Source organism: Epinephelus lanceolatus, chromosome 11 (assembly GCF_041903045.1).
Source record: "Epinephelus lanceolatus isolate andai-2023 chromosome 11, ASM4190304v1, whole genome shotgun sequence".
NCBI lineage: Eukaryota > Metazoa > Chordata > Actinopteri > Perciformes > Serranidae > Epinephelus > Epinephelus lanceolatus.
In genome coordinates, this window is record NC_135744.1 from 19,791,444 (window position 1) to 19,808,045 (window position 16,602).

Consider the following 16,602-nt stretch of genomic DNA (forward strand, 5'->3'; position numbering starts at 1 on the left):
GGACAAATCCACTTTCTAAATATCATGGGGGACATGTCCTCTGTGTCCCCGCATAAATCTACATCTATGGCCACATCATTGTGTATTATTGTGTCTTAATAGAATTATCATGGTTATATGTTATGAAACTGACCTTGGAAACAGAACATTTGCAGATACATTTTTAGGTCATAAATGTAAAAAACAACAACAAGGTCAAACAAAATTAAAGGTTTTAAATGTTTAATGGATGCAGCACTGATATGTAACAGGTTCAGAACACTGAAGGTTTTTTTAATAAATGTAATGGCTCTGATGATCTACAGCAATCCCGTAATAAGGCTTGTGAGCCAAGTTCGTGCCCTCTTAAATACAACTCAAAGGCGTACCAGCTGCAGTGCAGTGCAGCGAGATGTCCCCAAAGGTCACACGTTTCCTTATCAGAATTCTGATGCTGGTGCTTGTTACGTAAAAAAAAATGTGCTTGTTAGGTAAAAAAGTCAACAAAAATTCAAACGCAGAGTATTTATACTTTCTATTCACAGTGTACATATTTACATTAAAGCTTTTCAGACCAGTAGATAATACCTACGGTGCTGAAAGGGCTTTTAAGTCCAAAAAACACAAGCTTGGTACGATCCATCGAACTCTGAGGCACCAGTGGAGTATAAAAATGACACTGAAGGCAGTTCTGTACAGGTGTGGCAGTCTTTTTGCTCTGGTTAGCAGGGTGCTGAGGCACACTGTGAGCTGCTGGGTGGTGGACAGTCTTTGTCATTGTGCTCCGTCAATTTGAGAATGACGACTTTCCTCTGGAGCTGCTTCGCCTCCGGGGCTGCTGGCTCTGGCTGTTCAGCTACTGGTTGCACTGAGCTCTCAGTAACTAAGTCCTGGCAGCTTTGTGGCAGCAGCATAGTGATGTTTGAGTAACCACCCTGCACCGCCAGCTGTAATGGGCTGAGCCCCTGATTGTCTGACAGATGCACCGCATCTGGACAGTGAAGCAGCAGCTCTTTCAGGACTTCACAGTGTCCGTTCTCTGCTGCCACATGGCAGGGTGTGCGTAGGGCGTTGTTGGATCTGTAGGGGTCTGCCCCCTCTTCTATCAACATCTTGACTGTGGCCAGATGGCCTCGCTGGGAGGCTAGGTGGAGAGGAGTGAGTCCGAGGGCGTTCTGGCCGTGGATATCCGCTTGGTGTTTGATCAAGAGGCGAGAGGTGCTGGTGTGACCCGTCTCTGTGGCTACATGTAGGGGTGTATTTGACCCAGCAGAAGTCATGTGCACATCCGCCCCTAGTTCGATCAGGATCCGTGCCACTCTGTACTGCCCCCTCTGAGAAGCCAGATGCAGCGGCGTGCGGCCATCTGTTGTCTGCCCATCCACATCGGCGCCAGCCTGCTTAATCAGCAGCTTGACGATGCCCAGATGCCCTTGCCAGGCAGCCAAGTGGAGCGCCGTCCAGTTGTCTTTACCCTTGACTCGAACATCAGCACCACGGCTCAGTAGCACCCGAATTACATTCTCCTGGCCATGCTGGCACGCAATGTGAGCCGGTGTGCGTCCCTGGCCATCGGTTTCATTTATGGCCGCCCCTTTGTCCAGCAGCAGACGCGTGATGGCCTCGTCCCCATTCTGGGCAGCCCAGTGCAAAGCTGTGTACTGGTCCTCATCTTTGGCATTGACATTGGTGCTGCGCCGACCGAGCAGAAGTTCTGCCAGCGGCTTCAGGTGCTTCTCTGTGGCCAGGTGCAGGGGTGTGGAGCCACGGGCATTCGCGAGGTTGGGATTGGCATTGTTCAGAAGGAGGAACTTGACAGCTTCCTCATTGGCCAAGGTGACGGCGTGGTGGAGCAGACTGCCTCCTCCATCAAGGAGAAGATCAACATCCTGAGGTTGGAGGATCTTCATCAGCTTGGCAGTGTCTTTGGTCCTGATTGCCTCACACAGCTTTCGCTTCTGGATCTCGGCAGAATCTGTTTGATGAGGAGGAAAAGTACGGCATTAAGTCAGGGAATCATGATCATTTAGTATTTTTAGATTTACATGGATAATAGCTCCAGTTGTGGGTCTTTGTGTAGCTCTTACCATATGTGTTTTCTTTCTCAAAAGACAGCGTAATAGAGTCTTGGGAGGAGAAGGCTGAATCAGCTGACGAAATACCAGACAGCCTCTTGCAAGTGTTCTCTTTGCTGTGGCAGCTATCCTCCTTCACCCGATCAAAGCTCCTCGAGATCCCAGAATCCACTTGGCTCAATAGCTCTGACAGGCTGTAATCTTTTTCCGGCAACATGGCCGACTTTGGACGCACCGGCTTGTTGTCTTTAACCTGTAGTTAAAAAAGCCAGATAAGCATAGTTGGACAATCTGTTTTTTGACACTGTATCATTACATTTATACTCAGGTATGTACCTGCCACTCCTATATTAAGCCACTTCCAGTACTCTAGCTATTGGCTGTTGACACTGTGATAATGTTAATTCCTCATGCGATAATAATCTAAACTTTGGTTTGATCCCGGAAGCTCAAAACAGTGTATTATTAAGTAACAGCTGTCACCTTACATGAGCAGGACGTTTGTTTCCAGTCACGTACGCAACTGTGACAACACGGAAATGACAAAGCAGCACACGGGCTAAACAATCCCATCAATCAACATTCCTCTTTTGTGATGCAACTGTTGGTCAGGATCAAACATTTACACAATGTATGACTTCAAAAGTCATAAGCATGTCTGGAGCAATTTTCAGATAAGCCTCCCAATGTCTGGGTGTGTGGTTACACATTAATGGAAAATGCAAACAGTCCGTTTACAAGCTACAAAGAAGAATGACAGGTAAAACAGCAAAACATGAGCTGCTAGAATTATTATAGAATATAGATTTTGAGTGTAGAACTCTTCATTCTCTGCATTACAGGGATTTTTTTAGGCCTTTTCTGCATCAGTTGATGGTGTTCATGTCCTGGTACATCCTGATTTAACCGTGCATAGTCTTACAGCTGATTACACTTGTTGCTCTTGAGGTTGCATAGTGCCACCACACCTACTCTGCCGGAGGTATTGACAAATCTATGCGATATATGCCAGCAGTTTATTAAAATTAAAGTTCCCTTCCACTTTCATGGTTTTACTAATGGGGGGACAAATGCATGTGTCCCCTGCTTCCCCACAGAAAATCTACCTCCTATGGTTGTTCAAAAAACATTTTTCCTGCTCTTTCCCCACTTTGAAATAGAGGTTCACTTAATCTACAATGTTCAAACAGTGGGCTCTTTCATCCAACAGCAGTTAATATGGTGTTGTCATGCCGCACCTGGTCACTAGTGAGTGCTTTAGGGGAAGTGGGCTCTGGCTCTGACGTTGATAAGGTTGGCGTCCTTGGCTCCTCTTGAGGTTTAGAGCAGAGCTCCTCAGCTTCAGATGTGATTTCTGAAAGAACAACAGCTCCAGGTCATGTTTCAGTAATAGCTAGGAGGGATTAGGAAATGTAAAAGGGAAAGAAAGCTAAAAGTAGGAGGCAAAAACTGTGCTTCGAAAGTGCATTGTTATTTTCAGTGTCCAGTTACAGGAACAAGATCACCTGTGTTTCATATTAATTTACTTGCTAACATGATAGAGGAACATTGAGTGGACATTTGCATAATTTACCCTGGAAGCTGGGTCTTGCATCAGGATTTGTGGTCCAGCAGCGCTGCATGAGGCTCAGGAACCCTGCACAGGCTGAAGGTCGACACCGTGGCACCGCACCGAGGTCTGGACGCACCCCCTTCACCACCTTCACCATGATCTGAAGGATGTTATTCTCACCTGGGGAAGAAAACAATCCAATACTTCAGTTTCAACACTAATAAATCAGGATTTATACAAAAATCAAAAAGTTTTGTTTCATATTTGCAGTTTGAATTAGATGTAAAAAATTAGATCAGAAATATTATGTTTGATTTTGTCTCCCAGTCCTAGCACTGACGAAGAGCTATTGAGAAGATTTAAAAATATTGTGTATCGAGATATAGCTTAAAAATAATGCAATATAATTTCCAGGATGTATTGCCCAGCCCTATCCAGTACCAGACTCCATTAAAAAAAAATCACAGATTTTGATGGGTTAGGGTTACGACACTATTTATCCTATTTCTGGACATTTTTCAGTTTAAATGCACAGTTTAAAACATTAGGAAGAGAAGTAATCGAAAAATAATTCAATGTCAGAAGTTGCATTACTTTGATGAAGTAATGTAAATAGTTATGTTCCTTGTTACATTTTTAATAGGGTAATTAGTAATCTGTAGCTTCTTACATTTCAACATTGCATATTTGTAAGTCACATAAATCTGATCTGAAGCCTTATTTATAAATGTAACACGCTGCAGTATATGATAACATAATCTTAAGTGATGGTAGGCACCGCAGCTTTATAGACAGTCAGTTATGCACAGCTTTATCACCATTTTCCCATGTGCTCAGATAAGAGAGTGTGTTCTGTTGTTTCCCATGGGAGCAAAAAAGAAAAGCTCTCAGAGCTCCTGGTCCGGCCTCCTTCTATCTGACTGTGGGATCAGCCAAGTCAATGATTCAGAACAAACAGGTAAAGGCCATAATCGCAGGTACTTCCCTCCTATTGTAGCCATAATTCCCCTCGCAGGTGGAGGAGGAAGAAGGAAAGGGATGGTTACCAGGCCGTTTCTCACTTTTTAATTATGTCTGGATCAACACAGGCGGTGCCAGTGCCAACCTGGAAACCCTCATCCACACACTGGTCTTCAAAAGGAGCCAAATACCTTGAAGTAAACTGCTACCTGATATGCCTGGGAGAAAACACACTCGCCAGTCTAGCCCTGTCCAACTGCCTGCTCAGGTATTCACTGAGTAAACACATACAGTGCAACACCTGTACACACACACAAACACACACACGCCTTGAAAGGTGTAGGCTGAAGTTAGATTATGTCTTTACTGGAAAAAATGGAAGCCCATTCCTGCCAGGAAAATGTTAAAAATAAATAAAAGTTAGGAGGGATAAAAATACATACTCATGGAAGGCCAAATTTATGAGATAGCAAGTCAAATGTTGGACGAAGTACAAAGTACAGGACGCCATTTTATGACTTGTAACTTGTGTGGCCTGGGGATTATGGTTTAGAATATCTGTATTGATGTTTGAATGAATCACATATTAAATAAATAAAGTGATGCTTCTTATTAAACCAGTAAAACTCTTTATACATGTAGGCCTACAACAAAACCCTCAATCGCTTATGTTGTTTTTAGCCACATTAGCTGCACGACTAACGGGTGGCAATGTTGGATTTAGGCTGAAATATTTCAAAAACGAATGGGTGGATTGCTATGAAATTTTGTGCAGACATTCATGGTCCCCAGATGATGATTCCTACTGACATTAGTGATCCTCTAGCACCAACATGAGTTCTGCTAGCTCTACTTTGCATTTAGAGCTAGCAGTTTGTTAATGTCAGCATGCCAACACGTTAAACTAACACGGCGACCATGGTAAAGCTTAGGCTATACTAGCTGAGTATCAGCATGTTAGTGTTGTAATTGTGAGCATGATAGCAGGTGTTAGCATTTAGCTTAAAGACAACGATTCCTAATGACTTTGGTGATCCTCTGACTTGATGTGATCAAGCTGAGTTCTGCTAGCTCTACTTTGTGTTAAGAGCTAGCAGTTTGTGAACGCTAACATGCTAAATTAACATGGCGACCACTGTAAAGCTTAGGCCATAGGGCTATACCTGCTAAGTATCACCATGTTAGTGCTGTAATTTTGAGCATGATAGCATGTTGGTGTTAGCATTTAGCTTAGAATCCAACTGATTTTGGTGATCCTCTGACTTGATATGATTAAGCTCTAGCACCAAATATGAGTTCTGCTAGCTCGACTTTGCATTTAGAACTAGCAGTTTGTGAATGTTAGCATGCTAACATGCTAAACTAACATGGTGACCAAGTGTTAAGTATCAGCATCAACATGTTAGCGTTGTAGTTGTGAGCAGCATAGCATGCAGGTGTTAGCATTTAACTTATAGTGGGCTACTTCTTTTGCGCAGCTAGCATGTCTAGACTCTGTAGTAGACTTAAAGTCTTTCTAATCAGGCTACATCTTGTTTGAAATCATAAATTTGGCAAAACATAAAACAACATGATATCAAAATTGTTAAACCACTAAAAGTTGAATATATTAACTTGTAGCCCTGCAGAACAATCACAAACATCAAGTAACGTCATTTTAATTTTACCATCAGTATTTTCATTTCTGGCATTCCTAACTTTTTTGATTTTCTTGTCAGGTATGGCTTTCATGAAATATAGTTCAGCAATAAAGCAGATCTTCGTTAGTTTCATGTATTACTTGCGTGTTTTGTTTTTTTCTTTTTGGTTATTTTGTTTTTTCCGTCTCTTGAACCATTATTTGTGGGAGGTTGACATTTTTTGTCTGGTTAATGTTTGTGTTTATGTCTGGTTGAAGTTAACATACTGGAAAGTTTGGTTTGTTACTGGTCAATGTGTCTGAGTAATCCCCTGAGGGATGGGTCATGTAAATGACCAGACATGAAAATAAAATATTCATTCATTCATTCATTTATTCATTCATTCATAATATAATATGAGTCTTACCTTGGTAGGGTTTCTTCTGTGTAAGAATCCCCCAGATGACGATGGAGAAACTAGAATAGAGGCAAAATGAAATGAAGAGATGTCAGTAGAAAATAAAAAATTAAACATAATTCTACCAAGGAATTGCCATGCTTTCTATTTCAAGCTGAACCTGCTTATCATGTAAAGTGGAAACAGAATATTTTTTTTATTTAACTTAAGACTATGAGGTAAATGTTGATTGCACAATGTAACAGCTATAGAATAATGACACCATCACAGTTAGACCGGTTCCCTCTGAGTCTCACTTTCACTTTGCAATTCTGTCTATCACTGGGTATGATCCACGGGGAAAATGAAGGCTCAATTTACAGCACAAAGGAAGTACGTCAACTGTTGTGCAACCAAAACAGGAAGAGGATAGCACTTTTGTTTTCACTGGTAGCTGTCGGTAGTGATCCCCAGTTACCAAAGAGTATCAATGTAAGTTCTATGCAGTTACTACCAACCTCTAGGAAGAATGCTGGGCTTTAAATCCAATTTTACATGGCGTCTAAACACGAAATTATGACTTCTCTGTCACAAAAGACCTTTTCCAATAGACTTACATTGACTCGTTTTACTATCAGAATTAAATTCATCCGGTCCAAAAACATTTTGAAAGTCTAGAAGAGTCACACGATTAAATGAGTTTAGTGGATGGCTTGCTCTATGAGCCCCACAATACAGTAGATTCGGGTAGTAACTTATTTGGCTTCATGCAATACTGAGCAACTTTGCTCTATCCAGTTATCTTTATACATCTATGGTCAGTACCCACAGTAGCGAAAAAGGCGGAAGGTGAATACCACCTTCAAACCAGCGCTGTCAGATTGTCAAATAATTCAGTAAAAGTCTGGCTATACATTTATTTACCCCTTTTAACTGACAGTTTTTAAGAAAATAAAATGAAGTGAGTGAAGTGAGTGAAGTGAGTCAGACCTTAAAGGGGAAAGTCAAACAAACAGAAAAAACCCTACATTCACAGGAAAAGGTTGCATGCAAACTGCTGAAAAATCCAACCTGTATACGTCGTGCTTGGTGTCCGACACTCTGTCCTTCTCAATGATGCTCTCAGGTGGCAGGTAGGCAATGGTGCCGCAGAAGCCGTCTCTACTGATGTCATCAGCCCGTGACAGGCCATTCCACCGGGCCAGGCCAAAATCAGATATCTGAGACAGGGAGAGATCAGATAAGACTCTCAAACAGAGCAAACCCGCCGCTTTTTTCTCATCAAGCACCGTGACATTGATGACTAACTTTGCCCTCTGATGCTGACAGGCTGCTAAGCTCCCATTATGTGCACTTAGTGGTATGATAAGGGCAACGCAGCCATGTCCCAGCCTGTAGGAGAGGAGAGGCCCTTCACGTTTGTGTTGAGGAGTGCTCACGCCCACGCTCTTTCATGCACACACAGAGGGAGCTTTAATAGGAGCTGAATTAATCCTGTCTGGACAGGCCCGGGTGAGGTGTTTACATCCACGTATTAAACTCCAGAAATGACGGTTCCCACCCATTGCTCTCAGTGCAGTGGAGCTGTTTAGAGGTTGGACAGGGCCTGAGAGACACCTGTCTGCCCAGAGCGTGTGCAGGGCTGTCATTTTAAAATGGATGCAAATTTAATAGCAAACCCCCTCACGGCTAAAACCCTAAAACTGTGGCTTTTAGCTTTGACGCAGGAACAGCTGTGATTTAACTGCATGTCAAGTGTGTCTTACAGCAAGAGAAACATTAAATTATTACACTTCACAGGATTTAAGTGAGATGATTGACGATAGTTTCTCACAGTCATCAATTATTCAACTTATTGTTGCTGCCTGTCAGAAACCAGCTGTTCTGGTGACGTGTTTTTTGACCATCAATTTTGAGGACATCTTTTTTTTTTTATGTATTCTATAAAAGACATGTACACGGTAACATCTAAATATGATCATCACCATCCCTAATTTTAAACTCTTCACACAAAAAAAACCCTTAAAGGGACAGTTCACCCCCAAAATCAATTTTTTTTCCTCTTACCTATAGTGCTATTTATCAGTCTAGATTGTTTTGGTGTGAGTTGTCGAGTGTTGCAGATATCGGCCATAGAGATGTCTGCCTTCTCTCCAATATAACAGAACTAGATGGGACTTGGCCTGTGGTGCTCAAAGTGCCAAAAACAAACAAACATTTGAACTCAACAACGATGTCTCTTTCTAGAAATCATGACCCAGTTACTCAAGATAATCTACAGACCTTGTTGTGAGCAGTTTCATGTAGGAACTATTTTCTTTCTTCCGAACTTCACCCACCAACCACATCACTGCGCAGAGGGAAGCAGAGGTGGGACCTAGTCATTGTCTTGCAAGTCATATGTAAGTCTAAAGTCTTTGCGCTGTCAAAGGAGGCAAGTCTCGAGTTTGGTGTTCATTAAATTTAATGCCATTTTAACGGCAAAGAGCAATAATATATTAAATGTACAAAAGCCCTGGCTTCTTTTTAAAACTTTTATTTATTTGTTGAAACAAGTTTGTGTAAAAATTTCTTAGTTTATAAGCTAACGTTAGTGAAGCATTAGCTCTGGTAGTTGTTGCCTGTCCGTGTGTAATTTTCGACCCATGTTTTGCATACTTCCCTTCTTTTTTTTTGGCAATTCTTTTTTTGTTGTTGACCAATGCAATCTTTTTGTATGCAAACAAAATTATATGTGGTATCATTATTTCAAAAGTCTTTTCATCTTTTTTTTTTAGTTAACATTACAGCTCAGTCGTGGAGGACACCAATAATGTTCACATCTTGCACGAACACGACCATCTCTTCCATGAGTAGATGCACGCTTCCTTTTGCGTAGTGATACGGTTGGTGGATGTAGTTTAGTAGAAAGAAAATAGTTCCTACATGAAACTGCTCACAACAAGGTCTGTGGATTATCTTGAGTAACTGGGTCATGATTTCTGGAGAGAGAAATCACTGTTGAGTTTTTCAAATGTATTTTTGGCGCTTTGAGCGTCACATGCCGAGTACCATCTAGTTCCATTATATAGGAGAGAAAGCAGACATCTCTACAGCCAATATCTCCAACACTCAGCAACTCACACCAAAATAATCTGGATTAATAAATAGCACTACAGGTAAGAGGAAATATATGTATTTTTGGTTTTGGGGTGAACTGTCCCTTTAAGAGCCACAAAGGATGCCACTTTGTGACAAGCTCTCTCACCTTGACATGATAGTGAGCGTCCAGCAGGATGTTGGCCGGCTTCAGGTCCAGGTGTAGCAGCGGTGGGTTCATGCAATGCAGGAAGTTCATTCCCACCGCAGTCTCGTGGATGATGCGGAAGCGGAGCTCCCAGGGCAGCGGCTCGGTGGCCAGCAGGGTCTCCAGGGAGCCGGTCTCCATGTACTCCATGACGAGGCCTTGGGGGTCCTCGCAGATCCCATACACAGGCAGGATGTATCGGAACTTGGCTGCCTCCATTTTCTTCGCCTCCTCCAGCAGCTCTGAACGCTCCCTGTGGTTAAAAAAAAAAGCCAAACACATTATGTGACATATTCAGCCATGCTTTGCTGCTGGAGTGACTCAGCACTTTTAAATGAAACATTGATGTAAAGATCTTTGGTTGGCTTGTTTTTAACATGTCCTTCCACATCCATTGGCTCACAGGTATTTAACACAGCTACCTTCACATAAAACATTAACCTTAATGATTCTGAGGTCATGCTTTGCCCTTTGAGGTGTAATATTTGGCATAGCTTTTGTCCTAAGCCAAATTCCAGCACATTACATGTCACCCTTACTGAGCTCCTAGCTATGCAAAATGCGCACCAGCATTAACTTTAGAGGCTGTGAAAGTGTGACCTCTGCAGACGTCTATAATTCATTTACCAACGTTCAGACCCAGTTTGTGGATTGTGCTCTTGACTGCCTGGAGGCTCTTTTAAGGCCTTGAGGACATTCCAGCCCTGCAGCCTGGAATGCATCAGAGAACCCAGGAGGCTTAAACAGAGCTCTTGTTCTGTGTTGCTCAACCTTTGCACAGCTCTCTTTATCTGGCCCTGCTGACATACCTCAAACACAACTGTGCAGGTCAGTCATGACCTCAGCGCTCATATCATCTCCAGCAAAGGTTGCTTTAAGAATGCAAACACTTAATGAGGACAGATGAGAGAAAGATAAATCACTAATGGTTGCATTCGTAGGAATGTGCTTCGCAGGCAGAATTAGGTGAGCTAGACTGGGGAAGAAGAGACTGCTTGTATTATGCTCAGGGTGTATCAGGTTACTGAAATATTCTATAGCAGGGGGCCTGGATGTAATAGTCCTTTATAGTCAGTACAAGTGAAGGAGGCACAAGCCCCCAAATTTGCCAGGCAGGAGTAACCAAACATGACATGGGAGATTGGGCAAGCACCTGTTTGCTAAATCCTTCATCTAATCCAAAGTGCTCCTCAGCAGCTCCTCAGAACCAAACAATGTCCCTGCTTTAACAGAGAGGCCTGGTAAGACCGGTTTTACAGCTTCTCTTATTGTCTGTGCCACACAGCGGCGGCAGCCTGCAACAGGCAGACAAAAGTGGCTTTGATGGATGTTATGTGTGGGTCAATGAAGGCTGCAGTCAAATGACTGTTTATGTACTCTGCAGATGTTTGCAGATGATAACATCTTTGGTTCAGGTTCAGTGGATGCTTTAAGTTGCACCACAGGTTCTTTGGGGGGGGGGGGGGGGGGGGGTTACAACACAGGAGGTTCTTATGAGGTAATCGCAGTTTAAGTGAAGCCCACAGATGATCATAGTGTGTGCACATAGACTAGAAGAATGGAAACTTCCTTTGAGAGGTGGGTTGCTGTGGTGCTGAAAGGGTCGACCTTCGATTAAAAGCTTATGTAGAAATGCAACCATTTTCAAAAAACATATACAAAACACCAATTTTTCTTCGTTAAAAGATCCATGCAGAGTTGTGCAAACTGTTACAAAGGTTGTGCAATCTCCAGCAGTGCCTGAGGGGAAAGACCACCTTGCTACCCTTATTGAAATGTACATTCATTTACATCAGCCCCTCCCTGAGGCCCTTAGATAAATACGTCACAGTTAATCAGGGAAATCAGCAGTGAACCTTTCATGTTTGGGTCAGGTTGGAATAAATAAACAGCTACGGCCCCCAGCAATGTGGACTTTTGGGTAACGGGATGAATCAACCTGTCCGAGCTCCCTGCAACTTAACAGTGTCTAAATGTCTAAACGTGGCCTCTTGTGTGCTGCTGTGGCAGCTTTCTAACAGCACTGTGTGCCCAGACTAGAAGCAGGTGAGTCACACATTCCCTGGTGTTCAACTTTCAAGGACTTCGAGGCACTGAGTGACTTTTCACCAGCACAGTCATAATCTAAGCTTCTGTCTGTCTACAAATTGGCCATAAACTGATCATGAAGTTATAAATCTGACAGACAGGAGCTGAGTCAAGACAGATTTGTGTGTTTGGTTTTAAGAAAATACAGAAGTAAAGACACATCTGAACTAAATCAGAGCTTCTACAGGAGCATTTTGAGCTAAACTCTTCTATACCAGCTCAAATCATTTTACATACACATGAGTTTAAAGATAATCCATCAACGGCTGTAACTTACTTGTCATCCATATGAAGGCAGGGAGGGCACTTGATAGCCAGCCATGTTTTCCACTGTACGTGCCGGACTTTGTATACTTGTCCAAATCCACCTGAGCCTATTTTCTCCCAGCTGCCAAACTCAGAGGAATCAAAGGTCCTTAACAGCCCCATATTCCCATGAGGAGAATCTGGGACGTCCATATCCGTGTTGAGAGACCCACCAGCTGGGTAAACTCCTTTTTTATTCGTCTCCAAGGCAATATCTGGGCAAGTGAACAGACACACTGAATTGCCTGCTTGTGAGCTCTTCCTTGTTTTTCCCCTTGTGTCAAGCTCAGTTTGGCCCCTCCTTCTCTTCAGGTGAAAACAGGGGTTGGGCCTAATGCTGTGACACAACTTCCTGGTTTTGAAACACAAGGAAGATATGGAAAGCTTCAGTGAGATCGGCCACAGGGCAACATGCTGCCACGGTGTCCTGAGACAGTTGTTTTCCAGATGCCCTACAGTCTCAAGCTTTCTCATATTTCTGCCATGAAAAGGAGAGAATGATCTCTGTGCGGAGCCAGAGTCCGTGAACTCAGGAATGTGTCATTTCATGAACGCACCTTTGTCACACTGTAGACCATTATCCAACTAAAAGCCCCCTCAGCTAAGAAGAGGGGATACGTCTTAACAATAGCTGGGTTATCTGATATTGACCAGATGGTTTGGGAATGTGTGGACTCATCTTGGATCATCATGTTCTGTCATGGATTGTCATTACATGAAATTTTCCAGTGCTGAATTTGAGGTCAGGGTCAGAAAGAGGAGAGCAGACATGAAGCTCCGTCCTCTGGTGGGAGACTGTAAATGATTCATTCCTCACTTATCATAAGTCAAGTGGAGGTTAAACAAGCTTTATCTCCAGTTATATGCTTAAGTAAATTCATCAAACACATCATGCACACAATTCATACCCTTAAATGTGGGAAATCAGATGTTGATCTAATACAAGATTCATTGTAGGGACTGTACTGAAATTCTCCAGGTGCAGAGGAAGGTTAAATGTTATATTTCATCAAAAAAAAGACCTGTTTTAATGATATTTTTGGATCATCTCCTTAAAACGCGACAACCAAACCCCCAGAAATACATATTTATGCAAACATGACAAGATGGTGAATATTGCAGACAGTTATTTCAACAACAGAATGAGTAAAATCAGCACGAGCAGCAGCTTTGCAGCTTCTGATGGACCAGACTACACAATATCTTACCACCCATCCCTGGACTCCACTTCATAAAATGCGACATAGGGGTCTAGTTTGTCGGCTTTAGTAGCATCTAGTGGTGAGGTTGCAGATTGCAGCCAACTGAAACCTCCTGGGTGCCAAGTGTGTAGGAAAACTACTGTGGCTGGTGTGAAACTGCAAAATGCAAAAGGACAAATGGCCGAATCTTGATGCAGTGTTTGGTTTGTCTGGTCTGGGCACAGACTGTATAAAATGATGGATCTAGCTTACATGATGTCACCAACTGGTTGATGGACTTCTGTTTTGAAGTTACTCTTGTAATGAGGGATGAGAACACATTCAAGTAACTGATGACCAGTCGAATAGTAATAATAGGAATATTAATTGTTTAAGTGAACAGAAATAATGATTATAAATGTTACAAACATTAAAAGGACATAACTGTAAAAATAACAATGACGGAGAACTGCAGATGTAATGTCAATATTGCAAATATATTTGAATCTACAATCTGTGCAGTTATAACTTTAAAGTTAAACTACATACATTACCCCAACTTTCCTATCTCCCCCAAGCATGAAAACATTTTGCAATAATTTGAGATTTTATTTGAATTTCTGCCGTTTCCACTGCCTGTGTTTTTTATGCGTGAATTGAAGATGTGAATAAAAACAGCTGGATGGAAACGCTCCTTCAAACACCAGACACCACAACCCCAGCGTACTACGAAGTACAGAGATTTTTATCTGGCAGTGATAGGCTTAATCAGTATTGTGTGAACTTGTTTGGCAAGGGCTTTAATGTAACACAAATTAATTTATAATGATAATAATAGAAGAAGAAGAAGAAGAAGAACCTCCATCCCATTTATCCACCCCTGATAGTTTTCATCTCTCCCAATTTAACTTATTGTAATTTAATTAAATTTAGACTTTTACTGTGATTACTTTTATGGGCACTGCAGCACTTTATAACTTCATATATCATATACACTATGCCAGTGACTCATGGACTTGCATTGTTTCGTCTATTCACTATCCATAGCCTCTCGATCAACTATTTTGCACTGTATCACATTGCACTGTACATATTGGTTTTTCATTGTGAATTACTGTCTATCTGTTTGTTATTTGTTTTACATATTATGACTTCTGTGTTCCTGTTTTTGTGTTTTTTAATGGCCTGAGGTCTTTTTAACATCATGCTGGAGGACTGCAGTTGAAAATTAGCCTTTGGCTAACACCGGCACATTTACAGCAATGTTCATTAATGTGCACTGTCCTCTAAATAAATAAATAAATACTAAAAAATACTAAGAAGAAGAAACTTTATTTAATGAGCACTTTTCAAAATCAGCGTTACAAAGTAATAAAATGGACAGGCCTTAAAATCAACAGGTTAAAAAAATTAGTGTATCAAAACCATTACAGTGTAGGAAAAGCTTTTTGAATATACATATATATATATATATATATATATATATAGATATAAATATCCTCCTGAGACCCTGTGTCCTCACATGAGGACATTACATTTTGGGTTACTTGCACCTTATACTTCATTCTGCTTAACTTATACCTGTTGTCCTCATTTGTGGACAATTTTATGCTCAGTCTGCTGGTGATCCCGACACAAAACTGGACAAGGTATGGCAGAGAAATTTGATCAATTTTAGTAATAGTAACAAGCTAAAATGCTGTTAATTAGGAAGTACCTGTTTGAGGACATTGGGACTTTATTATTGTATTATCCCAGCATTTCACACAGGTCAATTATGTGTGACAGACTGTTTCTACAGTTAAAAAGGACATTTGCAGGAGTACAAAGCAGGGAAAATTTAATACAGAGTTACAAAACCAGCAAATCACAAAACGTTTTGTATGTATGCAGATGTTGCATTCGTTGTAATTTTGTTTTTGCACAACAATGTTTAGGTATTGAAATAAACAGTTTTATAATTTATTACATGCTTGCGACTATTAAAAATAAACCCATTGTCCCCATATGAGGACATTTTTTAATTTTTTTTATACCAAAAACTACTTTCTGTTCAAGACAATGGTTTGTTTCTTATACTTATCAGGTCCTACATTGCCTAATAGTTTGGAAAAATTAAAAATGCATACCAAACAAAAGCTTATACACGTGCAAATTGTGTTTTTTAGGTCCCTGATGCTCATAATAGAGGATAAAATACAATTGAATGCATCTCTATTATTCAGTCTATTATTACAATTATTCAGTCTGTATTGCTGTTGGTTTTAAATCAGCACCTGCTATTTATTTACCTCTGCTTCACCGCCATAACACATGATCTCATCATATCACCCTGCTCCACCCTCCTCTCCAGATATAAGTAGGAAACTGGAAGGACGAGATATAAAGACGAGACGCTTGAGTGTGAATATGTCACGAGGGAGGCTGTTGAGACAATACGCAGATCTTACTGGTCTGTGAGGAGTCATTTCAGTCTGCTGGCTCTTGTCACACTGTTTGTTCCCCCGAGGCTGCAGCTCTGCAGACACACAACATGAGCAGCAGTGAAAGTTGTTGGGCAGCGTGAACGAGAGCCTACCCCCTCATGTAAAGTGTAAATGTGTTCTCCGGGGCGGCATCACACCTCTTGATCATTAGCATCAAACTGGAGCTTTTATTGCTGTGTTAATTAAATCAGCTCTTTTCATCTGTTTTAGTGCTCTGATTAAAAACAGGAAAATAAATCAGGACCTTCCACTTTTTGCCCACTGCGAGAAGAAATGGCTGCTTTTGTTGTGAGCTTGTCGTCATTCGAGCTCCCTTAAGTCGTCAGAGGGCATCACGTGAAGATTAGTAACTAATTTAATGATAAATCATCTCATAAACGACCTGATACGTGTACAAACAAATCAACAAACCACAATCAGTATCTTCAGTATGTCACTCAGTAAATCTCAGCTTGTGGCAGCATGTAGCTCAGGTATGGATTGGCATATCATTTATAGTACATACCTCTTCCAGTGAATTTTGCTCTTCCCAGTATTCAGTTTGTTTCCTCGGGGCTTCTTTGAAGCACGTGTGTGGCACTTCAGATGATTATAAGAATACAGCTGCTGATGTTCTGTGAATGTAGAGTGTGATGGTTGTTTAAGTTTAAGTTAAGTTTAAGTTTATTTACTT

General features: G+C 41.5%; 1 protein-coding gene across 1 annotated transcript; it reads right to left on the reverse strand.

Annotated features, from left to right (window-relative positions):
• Positions 1-205: 205 nt before the first annotated feature.
• ripk4 (receptor-interacting serine-threonine kinase 4) lies at positions 206-12,545 on the reverse strand. The gene is made up of 8 exons (XM_033634395.2): positions 12,234-12,545; positions 9,830-10,121; positions 7,654-7,802; positions 6,613-6,662; positions 3,628-3,786; positions 3,293-3,408; positions 2,067-2,307; positions 206-1,954 (listed from the first exon to the last, which is right to left on the reverse strand). The coding sequence occupies exons 1-8, from the start codon at positions 12,413-12,415 to the stop codon at positions 702-704; spliced, it is 2,442 nt and encodes an 813-aa protein (XP_033490286.2). The 5' UTR covers positions 12,416-12,545; the 3' UTR covers positions 206-701.
• Positions 12,546-16,602: the final 4,057 nt, after the last annotated feature.

Excerpts from the sequence above, each read along its gene's own strand:
- ripk4 (XM_033634395.2), bottom strand. The coding sequence starts at position 12,415 with ATGGACGTCCCAGATTCTCCTCATGGGAATATGGGGCTGTTAAGGACC. Across the intron at positions 10,122-12,233 it reads TGCCTTCATATGGATGACAA|GGAGCGTTCAGAGCTGCTGG; the intron begins GTAAGTTACAGC and ends TTTTAACCACAG. Across the intron at positions 7,803-9,829 it reads ACGCTCACTATCATGTCAAG|ATATCTGATTTTGGCCTGGC; the intron begins GTGAGAGAGCTT and ends TCCCTGTCTCAG.